The 25,062-nt window shown below is 42.1% G+C and overlaps 1 protein-coding gene across 1 annotated transcript in view; it reads right to left on the reverse strand.

The window, feature by feature from the left end:
- Positions 1-25,062, reverse strand: part of LOC123759270 (uncharacterized) — a 98,602-nt gene that overhangs the window by 28,627 nt on the left and 44,913 nt on the right. The window contains exons 4-10 of the mRNA XM_069334797.1: positions 23,403-23,561; positions 22,756-22,846; positions 22,117-22,417; positions 18,352-18,440; positions 15,855-15,976; positions 7,890-8,238; positions 5,164-5,287 (exon numbers count right to left, since the gene is read on the reverse strand). Of these exons, the coding sequence (XP_069190898.1) occupies positions 5,164-5,287; positions 7,890-8,238; positions 15,855-15,976; positions 18,352-18,440; positions 22,117-22,417; positions 22,756-22,846; positions 23,403-23,561 (1,235 nt within the window). The remainder of the gene's footprint in view (positions 1-5,163; positions 5,288-7,889; positions 8,239-15,854; positions 15,977-18,351; positions 18,441-22,116; positions 22,418-22,755; positions 22,847-23,402; positions 23,562-25,062) is intronic.

Consider the following 25,062-nt stretch of genomic DNA (forward strand, 5'->3'; position numbering starts at 1 on the left):
TACGCAACACATTAAGGAACCAACGCGGGAAAATAATATTTTAGATTTAGTGTTAACTAACAGGGAAACACAAATTAATGACATCGAAATAGGGAGTGAGCTAGGGAACAGTGATCACAAAGTAATCAGATTTAGCATAGAATGGAATAGACCTGTAGGAGAAAATTCTGTTAAAGTGCCAGATTTTCGAAAAGCTGATTTTAATAGCCTAAGAAATTTTTTGGGTCAAATAGATAGGAAACTCTTGGGTATGGGGTGTGAGCCGGTCTTAGAGCGAGACATGAACCCAGCGATAGGTGACGTAAAAGGAGATTTCGATGTGGATTCAATATATAACTTTTTTAAGAATATTCTAAACAAAGCACAGGAACGTAGTATACCATACAAATTGAATAGATCGAATACTAATGACCCAAAGTGGATAACAAATAATTTAAAGAACCTTATAGGTAAAAAGAGAGCTTGGTACAAAAGGATTAAGAATGGGGAAGTCAGGTTAGAAAAGGAATTCATACAACTGGTTAGAAATGTTAAAAAAGAGATTAGGAAAGCAAAAAGAAACTATGAAGTTCGCATAGCAGAGCAAGCAAAGTCAAATCCTAAAGGGTTTTTTCAGTTATATCGAACTAAGACTAGGGAAAGGATAGGTCCATTAAAATCTGAGACAGGTCAAATAACGGATAATGACAAGGAGATGAGTAGTATTTTTAACAAATATTTTATATCTGTATTTACTAAAGAAGAACTTAACAATATGCCTTCAGCCGAACAAGTCTATGTGGGTGGGGATGAGGACAGGTTGACTAGTTTAGCAGTTACCAGGGAGGATGTAATTAAACAATTAGAAAAACTAAAGCCAAACAAATCCCCAGGGCCGGATGAAGTGTTTGCCAGGGTGCTTAAAGAATGCAAAGAGGAGCTACCCGAGCCACTGTCTACCATATTTAATAAATCAATAGAGTCAGGCAGAGTGCCAGAGTCATGGAAGGTAGCTAATGTGGTACCAATTTTTAAGAAAGGAGATAGATCACTTGCGTCAAACTATCGGCCAATTAGCCTAACGTCTATTGTGGGAAAGTTACTTGAATCAATAATTGCAAATACAATTCGTCTCTATCTTGAAAAACATAAATTAATAAATGAGTCGCAACATGGTTTTACAAATGGCCGTTCATGTTTAACAAATTTGCTAACTTTTTATTCCAGCATAGTTGAGGCAGTTGATAGTGGTAAGGATTGTGATGTTGTGTACCTTGACTTTAGCAAAGCTTTTGATTCAGTGCCACATGAAAGACTAATTAAAAAAATAGAAGCTCATGGTATTGGGGGTGCTATATTAAGCTGGATTAGGGCATGGCTATACCAAAGGAAACAAAGAGTTAGTATAAATGGAATCAAGTCAGAGTGGGAAAATGTTGTAAGTTGAGTGCCTCAAGGCTCTGTCCTGGGACCTTTGCTGTTTATAAATGATTTAGATTCAGGTTTGAGTAGCAACATTTGCAAATTTGCCGATGATACGAAAATCGGTAGGGAAATTAATTCGGAGGAGGACTCACAATTACTTCAAGTTGATCTAGATAGGGTTTTGAAATGGTCAAAGGATTGGCAAATGCAGTTTAATGCTGATAAATGTAAAGTTCTGAGGCTAGGTAATGATGATAGAGTTACAAGATACGAGCTAGATGGTGTTGAGATTGCGAAGTCGAAGCTTGGTGCTTTCTTTTGTCTTTGAAAGTCTTATAGTCTTGGTGCCTTAGTCTTTCGTGTGGAATTATTTCAAACGTTTGCAAATGTCAAGGTACACAACGTTACCCCAGAGGGAATGCCGACAGTTGAAATCACCCAATACGAGCATAGGCTCTGGTAAGGAGTCCAACAGGTGCTTAACATCAGAAGGAGAAAGTGGGACATTTGGGGGAAGATAAATGGAACAGACTTGTACTATTTACTCACAAAGATACAGGCTGCAGAACATTGGATGGGTGACTGAAGAAGGAGGGGGACGAAGGAAGTATCAATGCGAATCAAGAGAGCAGTAGAGTTATGGGCCCCAGCCAAGGCTGGAGGTGAGGGGGGAGAGGTAGAAGGGAATAACAACGGAAGCGACCAGGACGAGCCACAAGCATCGGTTCCTGGAGACAGACACAAAGAGGTGAAAACTTTGTTATCAGAAGTTGGAGTTCATGGAGGTTTGCATAAAATCCACGAATATTCCATTGAAGAACAGACATTGTCAAAAATAGATATAACAAAAACAGAGAACCAGGAAGAAACAAAAGCAAAGAAGAACACAGTATACTAGGTAGGATCAGCATCAGTGAAATCGGGGTTAGGGGGGCATAGGTAACTCTAGCAAGGACAATGGAGTCAAGGGAGTGGGAGGACGGATCAGAGGTAGACAGACAGAGTCTGGAGTGGGAGGGGGCATTGGATTGGAGCGGTCAATGGAATCAGGGGTAGGGGAAGTGTTCCTCACCAAGGGCAGTAATCGATAGAGAATCGAGGACAAAGGGAACCTCCATAGCTGGGACAGGGGACTCGACCACCGAAATGGGAGGGGGATGCAGGGATTGAATTGGAGTCAGAAAGCGAGGATGAAAGTGATATATTCTTACCTGCTAGGGAGGAAGAAGGAGAGGAGCTAAGCTTACGTTTCTGACTTAGAGAGACAAATGTGCCAGCAATAATGAACTGGGCGACAGTCTCCATAGTCTCAAGAGGAGAAAGAGTACGGGGAGCGATCAACATGAAGATTGCTAGGAGGAGGATTGACAACAGCCTGGACAGACAGGTAGCATGGAGGGCCAAAGACAGGTGAAGGGTGAGAAGAAGGATCGGAGGAGAAGGGAAAGAGGACATAGTAGATAGTGGCAGAACGATAAGGAAGGAAATCCCAGACGGAGAACCATGAGGATGACCTTCTGGTTCAGAATGTAAAGGAGCAGGTGAGGTGGTGGTGGTGTGTCCGGGACCAAAGCTAGGAAGCGGTTGAGAGACTGAGAAAGGAGGGGAGGGCTAGAAGGAGTTAGAACGTAACACACGAGCATAAGACACACCAACGCTAGAGGAAAGACGTCGGACTTGGCGTCTCGCCTCAGGAAAAGATAAACGATCGTGGTGCTTCAAATTGATGATGGTTTTCTCAAATTTGTAGTGCACATACACGCGGGAGAAGATAGAAGAGTACTTCCACTTGAGGTACCCAAGTCCCCACACAAGGGGCATAGAGACGCTGCACTTATGCAAATGAGGGCAGCATGCCCAAATTTCCAGCACCTATTGCAAAGTCTAGGAGAGGAAATGTACTCCTGAACGGAGCATCTGGCACCAGCAAGAATAATAGAAGGCAGAAGGGTCCTACTATCACAGGTGATCATCAAAACTCGAAGAGGCTGATGACGACGATCACGAGGGGGTCGAGTGAACCTATCAACCTAGAGGACAGAATGGACTTGGGCTTCATCTCGACTGCCTCGAGGCAGTCTTTCATGTCCCTAACACCAGTTGCAACATGGTAGGGAAGGATAACAGTACCAATACTGGCATTTAACTGGGCATTTTTAGAGATGCTAACAGGGGTTTTTCCACCAATGCTGGACGAAGCAGCTAAGCGGGAAACTGCTGCCTGAGAAGGAGCAGCAACGACACATGTATCAGCATGGGTGGGGTTAAAAGTAACAGAGGTATCCACCGAATCAACGAGGCGTTTATAGAGGAAGAAATCAACAGGCCATATAGAATCCAGATGGTTGAGACCAAAGTATCCAGTCCACATAGCAGGACAAACAAGGCATGGAACGTATTAGCACTAGAGGGAATCGTGCAAGTGCGTTTGTGTGTGGGGTCGGCACCGAGCACCCCCAGTAAGTGGCTCCTTCTCATCACAATGAGAGAAGGAGCCACTCCGGGTGATGAGGTGGTCATCACTGGGGACCTGGGGGTTCAACGCTACCACAGAGGAGGGGGAGAGGGTAGTTGGGAGGGTCAAAGGAGTAGCTTGGTCTGGGCCCAATGTAGCAGGGGTTACAGAGCCTGGTCTTCCAACACAGTCCAACTTGGGGGCCTTGATCGCGCACCCCGCTGGTCTGCAAAGTTAAAAGAGGATCATTCAGTAGCATGGAAATGAGCAGGTAATAATTAATTCACGAATGACGTGAATTAAAATTCTTCTGACAAGTGAGCTGACAGTCACTTCTCGACTGTCAGTTCCGGTTCTGATCATCCTCCATCTCTCCTTATTCGTAAGCTCATTTTTGACTCTCATCTCTTAAATTTTTGCACTCATCTCTGGTTTCCCTATAATGATCCCTTCTCTCTCTCTCTCTCTCCGAACTTCAGTCTGCTCTGGCCCTCTGTGGCTCAATGGTGGCGGGCTCAGATGACATTCTTTATGAGACGCGTTGTCATCTCCCTACATGCGTGTTTCAGTATTTTCTGAATCTATATAATCATATCTGGGAGTCGTCAGTCCCTGAAGACTGACTCGAGGCAGTGGCTCTTCCTATTCGGAAACCGGGGTCTCTGGGGACACCCCCTAAAGACTTCCGCCCCATTGCCCCTCAAGGTTGCATCTGCAAAATCTTTGAACATATTGTCAATATCCGTCTGATGTGGTTCTTGGAACCACATCAAATGGATATTGACGGGATAGTATTCCATTCAGTTGGAATACTATCAGTATTCCATTCAGTTGCAATACTATCACCACCTCTCCCTTTCTCAATTTGTATTTTGCAAGTGTCGCAGCACGACTGATGTTTTGGTGAACATGAAGGTCTATGTTTGTATTACTTTTGTTGAGAAGACCTCCATTGTTGCTGTCTTTTTTGACCTGGAAAAGGCATACGACACCACCTGGAGAAATCATATTCTGTCCCAATTCCGTTCTTTTGGCTATTGTGGTGATCTCCCTCTCTTCCTCCAAAGATTCCTCTCTTGTCGTTCCTTTAAAGTGGGGCTTGGTACCGCTTTCTCTGCCTCTTTTCGGCAATACGAAGGTGTGGCCCAAGGTAGTTTTCTGAACATTACTCTTTTTCTGGTTGACCTCAATGATCTTCTTTCCTCCCTTCTCTCCGGCATCTTCGCAGCGCTCTATGTCAACGATCTCACCCTCTACTGTCGAGGTGATGACTCGCTTTTACTTCAATGAAGCCTTCAACTTACGATTGATGCCGTGTCGTCTTAGGGCACCAATCATGGCTTCAAGTCCTCTACATCTAAAACTTGTGCAATGATTTTTACTTCGAAGGAGGTCGTTCTTCGTCCCTCTTTGACGCTTTATGGTCATCTTATGTACAAAGATTCTGCTAAGCTTTTGGGGTTAATCTTTGACACTGGTTTGTCTTGGTAACCCCATATCATTTCCCTCTGAGTTTAATGCTCTAAAGCCCTTAACTTACTTAAAGTCTTGTCCCCATACTTCTTGGGGAGCAGATAGGCGCACACTCCTCTCTTTACATTCCTCTCTCGTACTGTCTAAACTCGATTATTGTTGACCTGCTTAGTCGTCTGCTTGTCCTTCTACTCTTCGCCGTCGGGATGCTCTGCATCATACTGGGTTGCGCCTCAGTTTTGGTGCATTTCGTTCCACTCCTACTCTGAGCCTGTATGTTGAAACTAACGTCCTGGCTGTACAGGATAGCCGTGATCACTACCGTCTTCGCTACCTTGCACGGTCCTTACAACTGCCTCACTCTCGCCTATGTTGTACATTGACATTTACCCTCTCCTGTGGTCCTTGTTCCCCTTCGCCACTTACCTCTTTCTGTACGGTTGACTCGCTTACAATATTCTCTTATGGTTCGTGTTTCCATTATTTCTCCTCGTGTTGTTCCATCCTTGCCTCTGCGGAGGGATGGATGGATCCCTTCCTAAGTTTTGTAAAATCTTGACTAACGTCACTAAAGTTTTTATCCCTCCTTCAGTTCTGAAACGCCTCTTCCTTGAACACTTTTCTTCACACTTCCGTTCCACTTCCGTCTTCACTGATGGGACTTCACTAACTAATGTTCCCTAATCTACCTAAGTAGAGGGTAGATGCAGATTATATACATTAGTGCTATAACTTCTCTGGAAGTATAACTAAATACATATAGCAACCTAAAGATTCTGAGTGAGTAGTAAACCTGCACAGTTTATGCACATTAAGTTACAGTACTATAACTCTCTGGAGATATAACTAAGCACATGATAACTTAAATGATGAGATGAGTTTATTCTATTATGAGAAACAACTTGTTTCACTACTGAAGGTCGTCTGGTAAATGTTTACTTACAGGCTATTGTAAAGTTCAATTTTGCTTGCGCAAAGATACTTCTTCAAACTGTCTCTAAGTTTGCATGTGGACAGAGACAAGAAAGTAGATGGAGTTCAAACCAAACTGATACAACCCTGCAGGTGTATCACATTAAGTGGATTACTAAATCGTGGTCCAGACGACTTGGTATAAATGCCGCCTTCTCTGGAAGACTTCCCTAAGGTATGATAAATGTGATAAGATGGGATGAGATGCTATGAGGACTGAATGTGGTCTATTATTACTATCGAGAAGAGTTCTGGGTCTACAAAGGGGTCAATGACATTTGTTGCTGTGACGTGAACCGGTTTAGGGTGCTGGTCACTGATTTATCCACTGAGATCCATAGAAAGTAACTCGGCTAGTACTAATTGTACCAGACTCAATCTGGAATTAATGTTGGTTGTCAGCTGGCATAGACTTCTTCAGGTTCAAGTCTCTACCTGTAAGTAAAAAGCCTCGTGCTGAACTAGACAAGTTCATTCCCTGGTGGCTTGTAGTTCCAGTAATGAACTTCTAATAATGGTCTGTCCATTAGTTTGATTCTATTTTTATGCAAAAATTTGGCTGTGTTCCTTACACCTTCGACATTTAGGTCGAGAGGGATATGGTCAACTACTATAGCCTGAACAGGTCGGACATAACCGCACAGCCATACTAGTGGTTGTACTACTTCAAATTTCTGAGGTCCAGTATCTGTTAAACATCCCGATATGTTCAATGTCACATTACACAAGGGTTTAAGTTTCAGCTTGTTAGTTGCTTGTTGAGTGATGAACGTTGTCTGTGATCCCTGGTCGATTAGACCTCTTGTACTGATCCTGGAATATTTGTTTTTAATTGTAGTTGTGCAGTAGGTAATGCGACATTATCATGAGATTTGGTGTTAAGCACCTTAACCTCTAGTCGCACCTTACAGCACAGCAATGCACAGTGGTGGATATGTCCTGTTCCACCTGGAGTTCAGGCGATTTGGGCCTATCAACTCCACGCAATGCGGAATGATGTTGATCCTGGTGGCACCTGTTACATATGTATAATGGGGTGGTGCAGGTATTAGGATCAGGTTGCATCAAGCACCTGGTGCACTTGTGCAATTCCTTGAGGCGCTTTATCCTAGTAACGCGATCAGGAAAGGTTTGACACTGATAAATGGTATGATTCTCAGAAGATTCTCAGACAGAAGAGACAGCATCTCCTTCCTGTAGCAGATGCAGGAGTCACTAATTTGGGTGACGTATGGATTATCGGTTTAGGAGGGCTGATTGAGTAGGTACCTATTGTAGTATTCTTCCATTTTGGAGTGGAAGCAGCGGTTTTAGACTTATTAGGCTGTTTAGTGGTACCTTTGGGTTTGACTGATTTATCAGTGGTTGATTTGTCAGTGCCAGACACTATTTTCTCATGAGCTCTCAATTGACTAACTGTTATCCTTAATCCCTCGAAAATCTCATCTAGGGAGAGGCTATCTGTTTTATAATGTGAACAGATGGATGCAAGAATCTCCTTAGGAAACTTACTCTGAATTTCTAATTTCAATACCCTTCTTTAGATACATCTGCTTTGACACCCAGAGCTTTAATCAGAGACTACCTGGAGCCTAAATTCTTGTAGAGCTTCAGGTGCTGTATCTGGTGTAGGTATCATTCTTAACTTATAATAAAGAATAGCAATAGCAATTTCTTTATTGCTGTAATTAACTTCTAGTAACTGAACAGCAGTATCGTAGACCTTATCACTAGGAATTAGGTGTTCGACAACTGCTTTTGCTTCACCCTCAAGAGTACCTCGCAAATAGAAGAATTTATTAGGCTTTCTAATGGAGCTTTTTGAATTTACTAAGGAGTCGAATGTGTTCCAACAGCATTCGGAATTCTTATCATCTCTACCATGGAAGTGAGGAAGATAAATTGTAACAAGACGAACTTCCTGGAGTGTTTCCCTGTTTATTAGTTTTACTCATAGTCAGAGTATTATGAGAAACTGAGTTGCTGTGCAATTTTTCTAGAGATTGCGTTAATTTGTCTAGATTATCTTGGACACCCTCTTCAAACTGTTCTGTCTCAGCATGGAAGGTATCTAGTTTATCAGGTTCAGCATTCTGTTACATGAGGACTTTGAGATAGTCATCTGCAGACTCGTTTGTTCTCTGCAACTTTTGCTTGATCACTTGTATGAGGTTTTCTAATACTTAGGCTGTGACACCTGATTGTACCAGCTGATCACACTTATTCAACTGTCGTGTCACATGGCCTTTGTGACTCGTGTAAGATCTAAGATACAATAAGCACTTGCTGGACATTTCTTCTGGTGCACTGCCTTTGGATTTTGGTTTAGTTGATGCCATGGTATAGTAACGAAAATATCTGGGGTACTGATTCATATATACGCGGAACCAGTATGGTTATAGATAGCCTAATATAGAATTCTTTAGTTAGGCTATGTTAATCCTACCTCACGTAGAGGTTAGCTTACCTACCTAACAGTAAATAGCTAATATTTCAAAAGTACTTTGCTGTCTCTACAGGAATTCCTAGGCTTAGCTCATCATAATCAGCATTGGATGGGTAGTGACACTTCAGTAACACTTAAAAGGTACACAGTAATATATAATAAGATATGGAAAACACAATTCGTCTTTAATATTAATAATTCTTACCATGACTTTGGTTTGCACAATAGTAAATGTTGACAAGGCTGTACTGCCTGGTACAATGCTAGTCTACTAGTAATCCTACCTATCTAGGTTGGCTAGTAATAATGAGCTAGGCTAGAGTTGTACCCTACTAAGTTCAATTCCAGTCTAAGAATTCTATTCTATATGGGTTGGCATATACTATAATACTACTATGTGCAAATTCAGGATAGTGCTATGTTTTTGGATTGTTATAATTTTGATCTATATAGAGTATATACATGTGATTATATTATCACTTGTATAGTAGTATCCTACTACTACGAATGATTATATGTGTGGCAGGTATGCTGTCGTATTTCTATGCTTATATCCTAGCACCTTATAATACTACTCAATTAGAGTGTATAATGATATCAGGGATGATAAACGATTAATGAATTGTAAACAGCCTAACTTCTGGTTATATTCTACTGATTATACTAGTTATAAAATATTATGTGAATTTACACTAGTTCTTAGTTATAGTCTAGTTGACTAGACTATCCGTTTCGAAGGACCAGAAAATATCTGACTCTAGTTTAATACTAATAAAATGTATAATTCTATGAATGCAAATTATATATATAATTATAAGATAGCTCGAAGGGCCAGAATTCTATTCTAAATAAGAGAATAAGTGGCTTATGGATCTCTTAAGATACAATGATACAATGTAGGATTCCATTCATTCTAGAACCATCTTCCTATAACACATTTTGAGGGTATTCTATGAGGTTAATCTACATGAAGCATATATTATATGATGATAATAATGATAATATGCCTACATATAGATTATAATGATTAGAAAGTGGAATGCAAAAAATGCTACTGCATATTAAAGATCAAATCATGTATATGATTAATATGCATGGATTAGAAATGCCTTGACTCTCAATAATTAAAAAGTACTATCTACAATGAATACTGATAATTCTCAGCCGTGACAGAGGAACGTAGGTGGAGTCCAATCTCTATAACACTCTGGAATGAGCTCTGAGATAGTGATCCTTGGAACACGTGAGTATATAACAGTCACACGCTTCCTCAGTGGTGTTGTACCATGCTGCAATAATTAAATTCGATAATTTCCACTCCAGACACATATTCACACACATAAACGCAATATCTAAATATTTGGAGGGGTGGAAACAGTACTAAAAGGGGGTTTATTTTTGGCCCTACAGCGTCACGACATGGCCCCTGCATAAATATTTATTAATGAGCTCAATAAATAAATAAAGAAAGGTAAATGCCTACCGAACTGGTGTCCGTGATTCTGGTAAGCTGGGTCCAAAATCTGAAGCCGATGATGTACGGATGGTTTAAGGATTGTCTGGTATAAAGGGACCGTTTCGGAACACCTTGCTGCCAGTGGATCAAATATGGCGAGAGTCTCCTCCCCCCCTTCCCTCTTGGGGAGGCGCACATGCGCGATAACTCCCAGTCGGGGTCCGAGCATAAATACTTTTCATTCATTAAATTCTAAATAGGGAAGGAAGTATTTATAGAGACTGTTTATATCTTAATTAAATACATTATGTGATGATATTTGATTCTCACAGTGCAGGTCAGCTAATGTAGACTGCACAATTAAAACAAGAATCTTTTGGAGGTGGAAATGATTTTAGATTATGATATTATTTATTGGAAGAGCTATCTAGCTGGGTAAAGGAATTTCAGTAAACTGTAATTTACTAAATAAAATAAACCAATTAATAACTAATTATCCTAAATATAGAAAAGTAAATGGTTGAACTCTGTTGGGTTTACAGATATGTGGAAAATTATTCCTTGTGGGTGGCTGATGCAATACTGCCACGATTCTAAGGAAAATTATATGATGTTCTACATCCTAATGCAATGAATTCTGTGATACTAAACTACGGATTAGTAGCGTTAGTTAATTATGACACATTGTGCAGGAAATAGATCACATTGTACTAAGGATTAATAAATGAGTATTAAATGATTATGATGACTAATGCAGGAAATACATTCTATTGTATTTGGGATGAGAATAATTGTTGGAAATTTCCAATATCCCCTATTCTCACTTCTACCCAGTTATCCATTCCTCAATCCTTCCCCGTTGGCAGGGTCGTTGGTCTTCTGCTACTGGTAACAAACTGTTTGCTCTTATGAGTAGTGTGTCCCCATGGCCTTCCTCTTACCACTGTAACCGATGGTGGGAAACGGCTCTGTCAAGGTTACGTATTGGCCATACACGTTTAACTCACAAGTACTTAATGGAGCACCGCCCTGCTCCTTATCATGCAACCTGCATTGCCCCCCTCTTACGATTGTACATATCCTTGTTGAATGTCCGGACATCCAGAATGTGCTTCCCGACCATCCCTCATTGTCACTTTTCCCTGGATAGATTATTTGGTGATTTGGATACTATTGACATAATTTGCCTTATGCGCTTTTGTTCTCGTATTGGCATCCTAAATAATATTTAGCGTTCTATGCATATTCCGCACATTTGAGGATGCTACATATCCTTCCCAGCTTGGTGCCTTCTTTTGATAATTACTCTCTTGGCTTTTGGGTGAGTTCCAACACTGGCCTTACACCCCAGTCCCTCAGATGATTCAGATGTCAGAGATTTGTACATCACAAAGATGCATGCCAATGCCCAGTGAGGTGTGGAGTCTGCAGCCAGCCACATGACACCAAAATATGCCTTGATAAAGACAAGGCTAGTCAGATAGTTAAAGAAAAGTCCAAATTGCTCCAAGGCACACCATGCCTGGAACCTAAGATGCCACGAATGGCTTAAATGATCCAAACGAACCCCGTTATATCCACGGCAGAACAGATGTGTCAACCAAAACATATGCCAACTCCCCTGCCCACAAAAACAGCATTTCAGCTTACTAAGACCAAACCATGTGGAAGGGGGGCACATGCCATATCAACCATGATGGATGGTGAGAAGGTCTCCATCCAGAACAGATGGAGAGCTGGGGGCCACCAGAAAATAGTTCAATGTAGTTGCCTGCTCATTGCATCTGGTAAGAACACTCAGTGCAATGATGGCAGTTTCCACCAATAAGGGCCAACGAGTTGAGAGGCCCCATACCAGCACAGCAGTAAGTAATGCTTCCATGCAATTGGACACCCTCTGGTCAATATTTAAGGCCATGGTACCCTGAAATGGTCCAAACTTTTCTATTGAGACACAGTCTCACACAGGCAACAGAGATGCGAAAGACAATTAAAGACAAGCTCAAGAAATTCCAGCGGACAGTGACCTCGCCTTCGAGGATGCAGGGCAGAACAAAACTTTTCTGGAGAAATGTGCTGGATGAAGTACTCACCCAGTACTTCTGCAAGCGAGCTTGATGAATCAAGTTCAAGTACACCAAGATCCTCAACCCCCAATTTTAACGTCCATTGGCGAGTTCGTCTGACCCTACGTCCATTGATGTCACGGTAATATCAACAAGTTCTAACAACAAATACCACCAAACATCCTGCGACGGAATGCACAAGGGCTGCGCAGAAAATTGCAACATAAGCAATGCTTGTTGACCAGACCACACACTAGAAGTTGAAGGGACGACGACGTTTCGGTCCGTCCTGGACCATTCTCAAGTCGATTGTGATGAGGAGGTAGGGACCGGCAATAAATAGGCAAGAGAGAGCTGAGGAGGAAAGTAAGATGTTGGGGATAGTAGAAATAACGAGAACTGCGGAAGGCCTATTGGCCCATACGAGGCAGCTCCTATTATAACCACCGAAGGAGATAGTAATAGGAATAAGAAGAGGATAGCAAGGGAGCGTAGGAGAAGACAATAAACAGAAAAAGGGAGAAGAGAGAAATAAAAGGAAAGAGAAAGAAAGATAAATGGAAGGGGTAAGCTTATGTTAAGTCACGTTTGTTAGAAAGATTAGAGCATTTGAGTATATACTGTGAAAGGGAAGAGTCCACAGCAACAAAGCCAGGACTCAAGTTCATGTTGGGTACATTGTGTATAAGAGCCGATTCTACAAGACGGCGTCTGTGTAGAGTAGAGGTAGGAAAGATTATTTTGGAGGAAGACCAATCAATGGGATGATTAGAATCCCTCACATGGCAGAAGAGAGCATTGTTAGTGTCTGCAGACTTAACACTTCTCTTGTGTTCTTTAATTAAGTCTGTCATTCAGTGTACGGCCAGTTTCGCCAAAGTATTGGAGAGGACAAGATGAACAGGAAATAGAGTAGACACCAGCAGCATTAGAAGCAGGAGGAGCAGTGTGAACTAGATTGCTACGAAGTGTGTTAGTTTGTCGAAAGGCGAGTTTAATGTAAAGAGGTCGAAAGGTATTGGAAAAAGTTTTGAGTTCAGATATAAAGGGAAGGCATAGTACAGTGCTACTAGTGTTGGAAACAGGTTTAGGACGAAAGAAATTTCGTTTAGCTTGACAGTAGGCACAGTTGATGAAATGCAAAGGATAACCAAGGCGAGAGAATGATTTGTAGATAAAGGCAATTTCAGAATCAAGAAACTGAGGGTCGCTGATGCGTAGAGCGCGGAGGAAGAGAGAGACGAGGACACTTTTCTTAACAGAAGGAGGATGGTAGGAAAAGAAGTGAATGTACATGCCACTATGCATGGGTTTACGGTAGACAGAGAAAGAGAACCCAGACACAGACCTGTGAACATGAACATCAAGAAAAGAAAGGAGGGAATTAGATTCCCACTCAACTTTGAAATGAATAGAAGGAGCCAGAGTGTTAAGAGAGGTGAGGAAAGGCTGGAAAAGATTAAGGTCATGAGGCCATAAAGCAAAAATGTCATCAACATAGCGAAGCCAGAGAGAGGGACGAGTATCAATAGAAGGAAGAAGAACAGTTTCGAAGTATTCCATGTAGAGATTAGCAAGAACTAGTGTGTGGTCTGGTCAACATACTTCAGCCACGTTATTGTGACTCATCGCCTGCATTTGCAATGCTTAGCAGCAACCAAAGGCATAGACATTCTGATACTAGAGGAAAGCTTGCTTCGAGACGGATAAGAACCTAAATTCTCAGGCTACCGAGAATTTCTCTTCCATGGGTCAACGGGCAATCCAGGTGATGTGCCATCTATGTGAAAATTGACACGATCTCTAAGTCCATAACCAACCCACCCAATTGTGGAATAGAGACAGAGGTTATAGGAGTATCCATTGAGCTACGACACGACAAACGTGACGTGTTTAATGTTTACCGGTCTCCACGTGTAGGAAAGGGTCTTTCAGTGTTATTTGGACACGCCACCACCTAAAACACTATAATTAAACAACGCCGGCACTCGCATAGCATATCTACTAGACCAGCTACCAGAAATTCAAATCCTAAACAAGGATGAATCCATCCACATCCACGGAGATAGACTAGACTTCACCTTCATATCAGCCTCCTTCAGAGATGCAGCAGCATGGTCAGTTGTACTCACAAGCGATCACTATGGGGTCCAAATTCATCTAAAGTTGGACTTACCCACCTCACCTCCACCTCCACCAGAAGCCTGGAACTTCGCTCTAACAAAATAGGACTGCTTTCAAAACTTGAATTCAGAATGGCATAGAAATTATGTTGTTCCTGAAGACAATAATCAGTCAGAACAAGATTTTGTCAAAGCCATTCAAAGTGCAGCTAATCATTCAATGGCCCTGAAAAAGAGAGTCCACCAGACACCACAAAGATCACTGGTACTATTGCGAACGTGTCAAAGAACTCGATCATAGACTCAACAGCACAAGTAAGTTGTACAAAAATCAGCCAAGTGACTGCAAGAAGACCCCCCTACTCTGTGAGGTCCAGGAACATGTGCATCATGAGACCAGGATAATCAAAGAACAAATGTGGCTGTAATGGTGTTCACATCTGAATGAACACACCTCATATATATGTGGTCCTTCATGAAATGGGCAGAGTGAAGGATCTAGGAGTTGATATCATGCCAACCCTGTCTCCTGAAGCCCACATCAAAAGAATAACATCTGCAGTGTATGCGAGGCTGGCTAACATCAGAACTGCCTTCAGGAACCTGTGTAAGGAATCATTCAGAACCTTGAATACCACATATGTAAGACCAATCCTTGAGTATGCGGCCCGAGCATGGAGCCCGTACATTGTCAAGCACAAGGCGAAGCTTGAAAAAGTTCAGAGATATGCCACTAAGCTCTTCCAGAACTAAGAGGCATAAGTTACGAAGAAAGGCTACGAGAAATGCACCTCACAAAACTAGAGGACAGAAGAGTAAAGGGAGACGTGAAACTGTTTAACACAGGTGGTACACGAAAAAGGGGACATAGGTGGAAACTGAGTACCCAAATGAACCACAAGGACGTTAGAAAGAACTTTCTCAGTGTCAGAGTAGGTAACAGATGGAATGCATTAGGCAGTGATGTGGTGGAGGCTGACTCTATACACAGTTTCAAATGTAGATATGATAGAGACCAGTAAGCTCAGGAATCTGTAAACCAGTTGATTGACAGTTGCGAGGTGGGACCAAAGAGCAAGAGCTCAACCTCCGCAAGCACAATTAGGTGAGTACCTCTCTTGGAGAGATGTAGCAGCAACTCCACCAGGCCAAAGGAAATAAAACACCAAACGACCCTGAGGATCCTCAACAAAAAGCCTAAGTACTGGAAGCCAAATTTGCAGAAAGAGCACCAAGTAATCATCTTCCACTAGATGTACTAATAGTGCAGAATGGATTAGAGGAAGAAAGGTGGCACAGAATCCATACTGCATGTGCAGAAGCTTCTAACACTAATACCCCTTTCACACTGGATGAGCTCAATCAGGCTAAGAACAATTCTAAACATACATCCCTTGAAGACGACAAAACAACCTATAAAGTTATTAGAGACCTCGGCCCAGAGAGAGATGCTGCTTACCGAGGGTTAATTACTTGAGCCTGGACTTCTCGAACTAGACCTACAGCTTGGAATATGGCAGAAATAATGACAATCTCAAAAACCAAAGATCCAGCTAATCTAAGGCCCATCTCTCTCCAAAGCTGTACAGCAAAGACAACTGACAGAATGGCACAGTTTTGTGCCATTCAGTTTTGATATTCCTAGAGTACGACTAAATCAAACCAGAAATGCTCTACAAATCAAGGGGCCCAGAATGTGGAATGACCTTCCCAACCATGTTAAAGACTGTACCTCTCTCAACCAGTTTAAGTTAAAAACGAAGCTATACCTAATAAATTCCATGTAACCCACCTTACCCCCCTGTTGTCAACCCATGTATATTTTTTGTTTTTTTGTTTTTCAAATCAACGCTGTTTGAATGTAATTTTCTGTAATAATTTGTAATTGTATTTGTGCTGCTTTTTCAACAATGTTCCCCCCTCTTTTACCTCTATTTGTTATATGTACTCATCACATCTTTTCTTTTTACCCATTAGTTTTAAGCTGTAGTCATTAATGTTTTTCCTGCCCGAAACGCTTTGCGTAATAGTGGCTTTAGGCATTGTATGTACTAGCTCTATCTATAAAACCAACAAACTTTGTAAATCTCTTTATGTATGTACCTTACCTAAATAAAGATTATTATTATTATTATTATTATTATTATTATTATTATTATACAAAAGGCTTTGCGTGGAAAATGTGCACCTGGTGTTTGAAAACCCGACACCATTTACTAATATTACATACAACAGGAAGATAATATTGCTGCTGTTGTATACACAAGGTAACCCATAGAAAATGAAGCTTGTAGTGGAATTTTCCGTCAATAGAAAACGGGATATCATTGCCACATAGTACTTTAAATTCACCATCTGTTCTGTTGGGAATTATTCTTAAATACAGTAGTCTTTGGACTTATTACATCATAAAAACATCTCATTTGAATTAATTTAATTATTAGTATCATAATCGAGTAAATGTGACTCTTCTACCACATATTGACATCTGGACAAGGAGAGCCAAGGCGTCAGTGGTGAGGAAGGTCAGCCATTGTTAAGACCATAGTGGCAGGAGCAAATTCAGCTCCTATAATTCTCTTGGACGAAGTGTTATGGAGATCAAATTAGTGCTTCTTTCATCAACACTCAGGCAACATCTAAACAAGGGAAGCGTCTTACCGAAATCCAATTATCTAATCATTTCTGGCTAGTTAATGTTAAATAGATATTGGGCGAACCGATTAGGACGCGAACGAGCCACTAAGTACATGTAATTAAGCCTTGGTCCTTATCTAATAATATATAAATGTTTTCTCTGATATAGCCGTAATATATTCAGATTCCAGCTTTACAGCTAGTGCCCTTTAACAGGAACAAGAAGAAGAAGCAAGAATTAATCTTGGTACATCAGTTACTTGGGTGATGGAAGGTAGCCTCTCACGAGGATAATTTGGTGTCTACATCCTAGTTATACCTGGTGGACTAAGCCTACCATACAATAAGATAAGGCACCTCCAATTTTATTAACTAATATATGTAGTTTAATACTGTAGTTTGAATGGCTGCATATATATAAATTTAATATAACCCCCTAATGTGTAAGGATCGATTTGTGAGAATAACTGCAGAAATACAGTCCGCTAAACATTACACAAATTGCTATCGAAACATATAAATTAACGTAAATATAAATTCTATATAAATTCATATATATTAAATTTAAATCTCACAGGTCGGTTCCCACACCTGGACATGTATGTCTATAGAAAAGGGGTTAGCACAGTGGAATGTATTGCCACTGTGTTAGCTTACCTGAATGATAAACCAGGAATTCTGATATTCCTGGACCTCAAGAAAGACTTTTAACTGGCTAGCGCCCCAGTTAGTTATTCTCTGCCTCATCGACAAAGAGGTCAAAGGCAGCCTGCTCTCCTAGACCAAAAACTGTCTCATTCCTCCAGCTTTTGCTGGAGCCCATAACTCTACTGCTCTCTTCATCCATCATGATATTCCCTTCACCCCCCTACTGTTTCAGTCGCACATCCAGTGTTCTGCGGCCGTATCTTTGTGAGTAAATGGTCTGTTCCATTTATCTCCACCAAAACGTCCTGCTTTCTCTTCCTTTCCTTGGACACCTGTTGGACCCCTTACCAGAGCCTGTACTCCTTATGGGTGAGCTTAACTGTCGGTACACCCTTTGGTGGAAATCTACCAGTGATTGATTTGAATATTAATTCAAGAAGTTGTATTTAATTGCATTTATTACTTCTAAGCAGACTGTATTTTATAATTTATTGTCAACAGTAAACTTCCCTTCACACATTTTAGAGAGGCTTCATATTTTATCTTACCGCAATTAAACAGTAGATATAATTACTAATATGTTAAATTACACTACATTAGTTAAAGTATTTAATGGGCTCAACTGTTTCAGTAGTGGCATCTGGTCATCCAACATAGGAAACCCTTGGTCACATGTATTTTTGGTGAACAGGTATTAATGGTGTCCGGGTGGTTCTGGGATGGTACAGCTCAACTTGTGGTCTCATGCACATCAGTTTACCTGCCAACACGTTATATCGTAAAAAGTGACAATAACATGTAAAGTACAGGTGTTATACATGAAATATGATTGATTAATAGTATATAACTTACCCCCATGGTTGTTGTTTCCCTGCCCCATAACGATTTATCTAAGACACAAAAATTTGGCCAACTAATCTGATGTAAAAAATAAACCGAACTGGCACTTTAATTAGTTTTTGCAACAATTGGTGACTAATGTGAGTCATATTGCCCTTTGGGATCTGCTTGTAGAGTTAGTGGTCAGGTGGTAGGCTCAATGTCGGCTCAACAACCTCGTGATGTATCAACTCTCAAAGGTCAGTGCACTCTTAATAATGGCTGCCTCCCTCCCTCCCTCCTCCCTCTCTGGTGCAGACCCATTTGTTTATATTTGATATTTGGGAGGAAGAATGGGTTTGTATAGAGAGCAATAATAACACGGGCAATAAACCCGTGTCTAACACATTCTGGCAGTACATATGATCCTAAGTTTTCTTCAGTGTGGTGTAAGACTTCACTGGCTTTAGGCGTCTCAAGCTTTAAAGCTATATTGTTATCATCCGAGAGTCCTAAGCCATTCACAAGCTGCACCAAGAATGTGCTGCGAGACTTAGAACGAACAGATGAGCCTCAACTTGAATAATAAATTTACGAGTATGTCAGGATTTTTCTGAAAGCAAACCTGCCAGTCTCTGTAAGGCATTCACACATTAATACATCAGGGTTTAATGAATATTTGTTTTAGTTCAAATTATAATTGTTAATAAGTACTCTATCAAATATTTTTTCCAACTGATATGTCACTTGATAACTGATGTTAAGATCTTGTTTATTGCTTGCGTTATTCCGTATCGTTGAGTTAACCTTGAAAAAGTCAACTTCTCATGTGTCATTAATTATCTCCTTAGGAGTTTGGCAGCTTGATAAACAATCTTCAGGTAACTATAAGATTGTAGTTTTGTTAGGCACATGAAGTCAAAATATCAATAACGTACCCAGGCATAATACGCTGTGGTTAGTTTCTTGAAACTGGATTGATTTTCCCAAGTTCATTGGGAAAAGCTCGTTTTCAATGAGTATTTTTCTAGATCTCATCTCTAACACCTTTGGAATAACAGAATTGCAACTGGCGTCTCTCAGCATCTGCCATTGTGAATACTTTTCCATCCAATAGTGCCTCAATTAACATTCTATAAATTGTACCTGACTTGCACATTCTTCAATATTTGGCAAATCATCTGGAGGCTTTTCTGGGCCTTGGAGAATATTTGCCAATATTTCTGTTGAAATAATCGTTGTGGTCCGCGACATGATATGTACTAGCACTGTTTTACACAGCGTCACATAACTTCCTCTCTACAACTAAGGTAGACACTGTGTACAACGGATAATTCCTAGTTTATGGCTGGTCACAAGAAACAACACCTTCCTGCACAAGATCCAAACTTTATTTACAACAGCGAGGCTCGCTCGTACTGAGGCAAGGCTCTTCATGTACTTTGTTTTCTGATGGTTCCTTTCATTGGTTTTGGAGTCTTGCACCGGGCTTGAGGACCTTCTAGCACCGGGCGTGGAGACTTTCTAGCACCGGGCGTGGAAACTTTCTAGCACCGGGCGTGGAGACTTTCTAGCACCGGGCGTGGAGACTTTCTAGCACCGGGCGTGGAGACTTTCTAGCACCGGGCGTGGAGACTTTCTAGCACCGGGCGTGGAGACTTTCTAGCACCGGGCGTGGAAACTTTCTAGCACCGGGCGTGGAGACTTTCTAGCACCGGGCGTGGAAACTTTCTAGCACCGGGCGTGGAGACTTTCTAGCACCGGGCGTGGAGACTTTCTAGCACCGGGCGTGGAGACTTTCTAGCACCGGGCGTGGAGACTTTCTAGCACCGGGCGTGGAGACTTTCTAGCACCGGGCGTGGAGACTTTCTAGCACCGGGCTTGGAGACCTTCTAGCACCGGGCATGGAGACCTTCTAGCACCGGGCGTGGAGACCTTCTAGCACCGGGCTTGGAGACCTTCTAGCACCGGGCGTGGAGACTTTCTAGCACCGGGCGTGGAGACTTTCTAGCACCGGGCGTGGAGACTTTCTAGCACCGGGCGTGGAAACTTTCTAGCACCGGGCTTGGAGACCTGCTGGCAACGGGCTTGGAGACTTTCTGGCACCTGGCTTGGAGATCTTTTGACACCGGGCTTGGAGACCTTCTAGCACCGGGCTTGGAGACTTTCTGGCACCTGGCTTGGAGATCTTCTGACACCGGGCTTGGAGACCTTCTGGCACCGGGCTTGGAGACTTTCTAGCACCGTGTGTGGAGACTTTCTAGCACCGGGCTTGGAGACCTTCTGACACCGGGCTTGGAGACCTGACACCGGGCTTGGAGACCTTCTGACACCGGGCTTGGAGACCTGACACCGGGCTTGGAGACCTTCTAGCACCGGGCTTGGAGACTTTCTGGCACCTGGCTTCGAGATCTTCTGACACCGGGCTTGGAGACCTTCTGGCACCGGGCTTGGAGACTTTCTAGCACCGGGCTTGGAGACCTTCTGACACCGGGCTTGGAGACCTGACACCGGGCTTGGAGACCTTCTGACACCGGTCTTGGAGACCTGCTGGCAACGGGCTTGCAGACCTTCTGGCACCGGGCTTGGAGACCTGTCACCGGGCTTGGAGACCTTCTGGCAACGGGCTTGGAGACCTGTCCAAAGGCTTGGAGACCTTCTGGCAACGGGCTTGGAGACCTGTCACCAGGCTTGGAGACCTGGCAACGGGCTTGGAGACCTGTCACCAGGCTTGGAGACCTGTCACCAGGCTTGGAGACCTGTCACCAGGCTTGGAGACCTGTCACCAGCCTTGGAGACCTTCTGGCAACAGGCTTGGAGACCTGTCACCAGGCTTGGAGACATCTGGCACCGGGCTTGGAGACCTGTCACCGGGCTTGGAGACCTTCTGGCATTCCACTGTGGGTACACTTTTTGTAACAAGAAAGATGCCGTTTTACATTACACTTAATTAACTCTTTCATTGTAATACTGAGATCAGATGTTGCATATTAATATTGTCAACCACCGATGTATTTTTGCGAGTTAATAGTGTTGGTGGCGCAGTAGAGACCAAAAGTCTACTCTGTGCACGTCCCACGTCTCGCTCGCGGTCCCACGACCGCTCTGTGCTGTTGCATATCTAACAGTAATATTTCTGGGAAAAATGCTTCATGGCGCAAAGTTAAGATCCTTTTTGTTCTTAAATCCATACATTATTTTCTTGATTTTTAGGTGTTTCAGATTCTTTACGGAAAGATCCTTTAATATATGAAAGTTATATTGGTAGACTGTGAAAAAAGAAATACAAATATATTTTGTCTTCCACCAGAACGAAATTATACCCATCTTCACTGAACTGCATTTGTCTCCTCTCTCTCATTACCTGAAGCTTTTCCCAGTCCTGCAATAAGCTTCAGCTGCTGGGATTAAAAGCGCGCCATATTGATATTACCAACAAATTAGTAGTTATGGATGTTTGCACAATTGTTTGAGATTCTTATGAACAATAACAATTCAAGATATATAAATTCGCGAGAAAAAATAATTTTCTTCCGGTTCTTATAATAATATTTTCCCGCGCCAGGACGTTAACCTAAATATTATCACAATAACAGAATTAAATAATGTGGCCTTACTCTGATTCAACAATATGCGGAGGTAGGCGGATGAAGCCGGTAAGATGCAATTGTGTCCGTGGGTGTTGAGTGAGAAGCACGAGGCCATGAGGAGGGTCGTCAGGGGCAGCACCAGCAGCGCTCCCAGGATGGCCGCCCACACCAGCGGCTCCAGAGGGAACAGGAAGCCCCACGGGTTTACCTCCGGCCGGCCTCGAGCTCCAAGGATCCTGTAGTAGTCTGTTAGGAATGGCTCTGTGAAGTCCACCACCTCCGACCGGATTCCACTCAGAGCGAAGGGGCCGACTGCTACATCTACTTCCTTCTTGTTGAAATAGAAAAAAAAGACTGATCAGTAGAACAACTAAAATATAATTGTTCTTGTAGAACATGATGAACACAAGACACATGTTCGATATTATAGAGAACACTATCATACTTGGCATTTATAATGTCAAATGATGAAAATATCACTCTGAAGTCATAACAAATTCATGCTAGTCGGCAGTTGTGAAGCAGTGCATAATCCTGTCTTAACCCTTCCCAAATGTAGAGGAATAATAATTGTTTTCAAGTTATTATTGCATTGCCAATTTAGTTTTATAATAAATTACTATTCTTGTCCATGTATGAGAATATCTCCATGAAGACAACACTTGCCTGCCTGATGACCATGCCCACCATGCCCGACCAGCTTCCGTCCTCACGCTTGATGCCCCACGACCCGTCTGGAGGCCTCAGGTATATGTACCTGACGCAGAGAAAACTAATTCTGCCTTATGGGTGTAATGTGATTAGAATATAACAAACTTGTATCATTTTCTTTGCATCATATCTAAAATATATTTGGTTTAAACATTAAATTACTTCAAAATCCATCCGGTAGTACAGCATTTGGTAGGTCAATAACGTGTTATAAAACGTAATAATAAATACGGGTAGTACTGTCAAAAAGGACTAGTTCCGTCCTGATAATTAACTTAATGTAGTCCTCATGACGACTTAAATCTAATTTATACAATGTAACATCTATTTGGCATTGACAATTGTTTAGCAATGAATTAACTGCAAAATATTACTGGTTCTCAACACTTATATAACTACATACTGCGACTTGCGAGAAGGTTACAGCCTTGTCCAAGATGATGCCAGTTGTGGCTCAGATCCTGCATATGGTGACCTACGAGGAGTTTAGAGCCTTGGCCCTCACACAGGATATGTTACAAACTGTGACTTGCAAGACGTTAAGAACCACCGCCAGGTAAGACACAAGGTCTGCACCCCGGTCACTACAAACTGTAACTTACGAGAAGTTGAGCCCCTTAGCGATGTAGGATACCATGTCCGCCGCGGGTCCTGCAAACTGTAACATCACTCCCTCATGGGCTGCGACTTCCTCCTGGGTAACCATAATGTTCAGCGGGTTTATCTCCGTCGCCAGTTTCAGTGTCGGCCGCTGAAGGAATCTAACAGCAAAATACATGTTATTAAGTTTCCTTCACTACAACATATCTAGAACCAGTTTACAAGTACTAATTTATATTAGTTATAGAATTATCTTTTTTTCTAATAATTTTCATATTTCTTGCACTACTACATTAAAAGTGAAGTTAATAAAACAATCCTAAACAAATTCACAATGAAAGTCTTATGAGTTTTAATATATAGACAATATAAAGGTAAGTAATTATGAAAAGAAGGCACCAAGCCTAGGAGGCTATGTAACACCATTAAAGCCACAGTAGATTTAAAAGACGCTAAATATCAATAAGGATGTCAATACTAGAACAATAGCATACACGTTGAGCAATATCACAGGTATCGGATTCACCAAGCATTCTATCGAGAGACAGGTGACCGTGAATGAGAGTCGGGAAGCAAGACACACACACACACACGTCCTGGAAGTAAGAATACTCAACAAGGATATGCACGATTGTATAAGGACAATGAAGTTCAGACAATGAAGTGCAGCGTTGCGTTCCATTAAGTGCCCGTGAGTTAAACATGTATGGCCAATACGTAATCTCGCCAGAGCTGTTTCCTACCACCAGTTACGGTGACACGCCAAGGGGACACGCTACCATTTTTTAAGAGCACGCAGTTTGTTACCTGCAACAGACGACAAAAGATCCTGCCAGCGGGCACAGATCGAGGAATGAATAACTGGGTAGAAATTGATACAAGAATGCCTTTTCGGGAAATAGAACAAGTGCGGATAGCCTCCTTATGGAGGCTACCCGCACTTATAGCCTCCATAAGCCTCCTTATGGAGGCTATCCACACGGTCCATAAAGATCAAATAAGACCTGTCCATGGTTCAGGGTTAGCTGTACAGCACAAATGCCCTAGCATACATTTGGCTTCTACATCTCCATGAAGTGTTTAAAGACACTTGTTACTTTTGCCAGGTGGAGCAAAATCCTTGTGCAGCCAGGAATTTGTAATGGTCCAAAATATGTTACCTCACAAGTTGAAGAATGAAATAACCATGTGGGTAAAGGAGAGTCTTGTGTCCATTATGGATGGTTACTGGCTTCTTCCCTCGATGATAATGTGGCATTCCGACAGATACCCATGCAGGTCTCCTTGTTCATATGGAAACAGCAGCACCCAAGACAGTTTTCCAAATCGCCGTATCGCTCTCAAGTAAACCAACGCGAAGAAAACGGCGAGTCAGAACAGTCTCAAGAAGACAGTTGAAGGCTTGGATGGAGTTCATAGCCCCAAGCATGATCTAATTTACGGTCTAATATATTAAATACTTAATAAATTTTACAAACTCCTTCTTGTCTTACAACTTATATAATACTATCTTGAGGTTATCTTGAGATGATTTCGGGGCTTTAGTGTCCCCGCGGCCCGGTCCTCGACCAGGCCTCCACCCCAGGAAGCAGCGCCTGGGATCGAACCCAGGACCACAGGATCACAAGCCCCGCGTGCTTTCCACTCGGCCGACCGGCTTCC

This window comes from Procambarus clarkii, chromosome 32, assembly GCF_040958095.1.
Source record: "Procambarus clarkii isolate CNS0578487 chromosome 32, FALCON_Pclarkii_2.0, whole genome shotgun sequence".
Classification (NCBI taxonomy): domain Eukaryota; kingdom Metazoa; phylum Arthropoda; class Malacostraca; order Decapoda; family Cambaridae; genus Procambarus; species Procambarus clarkii.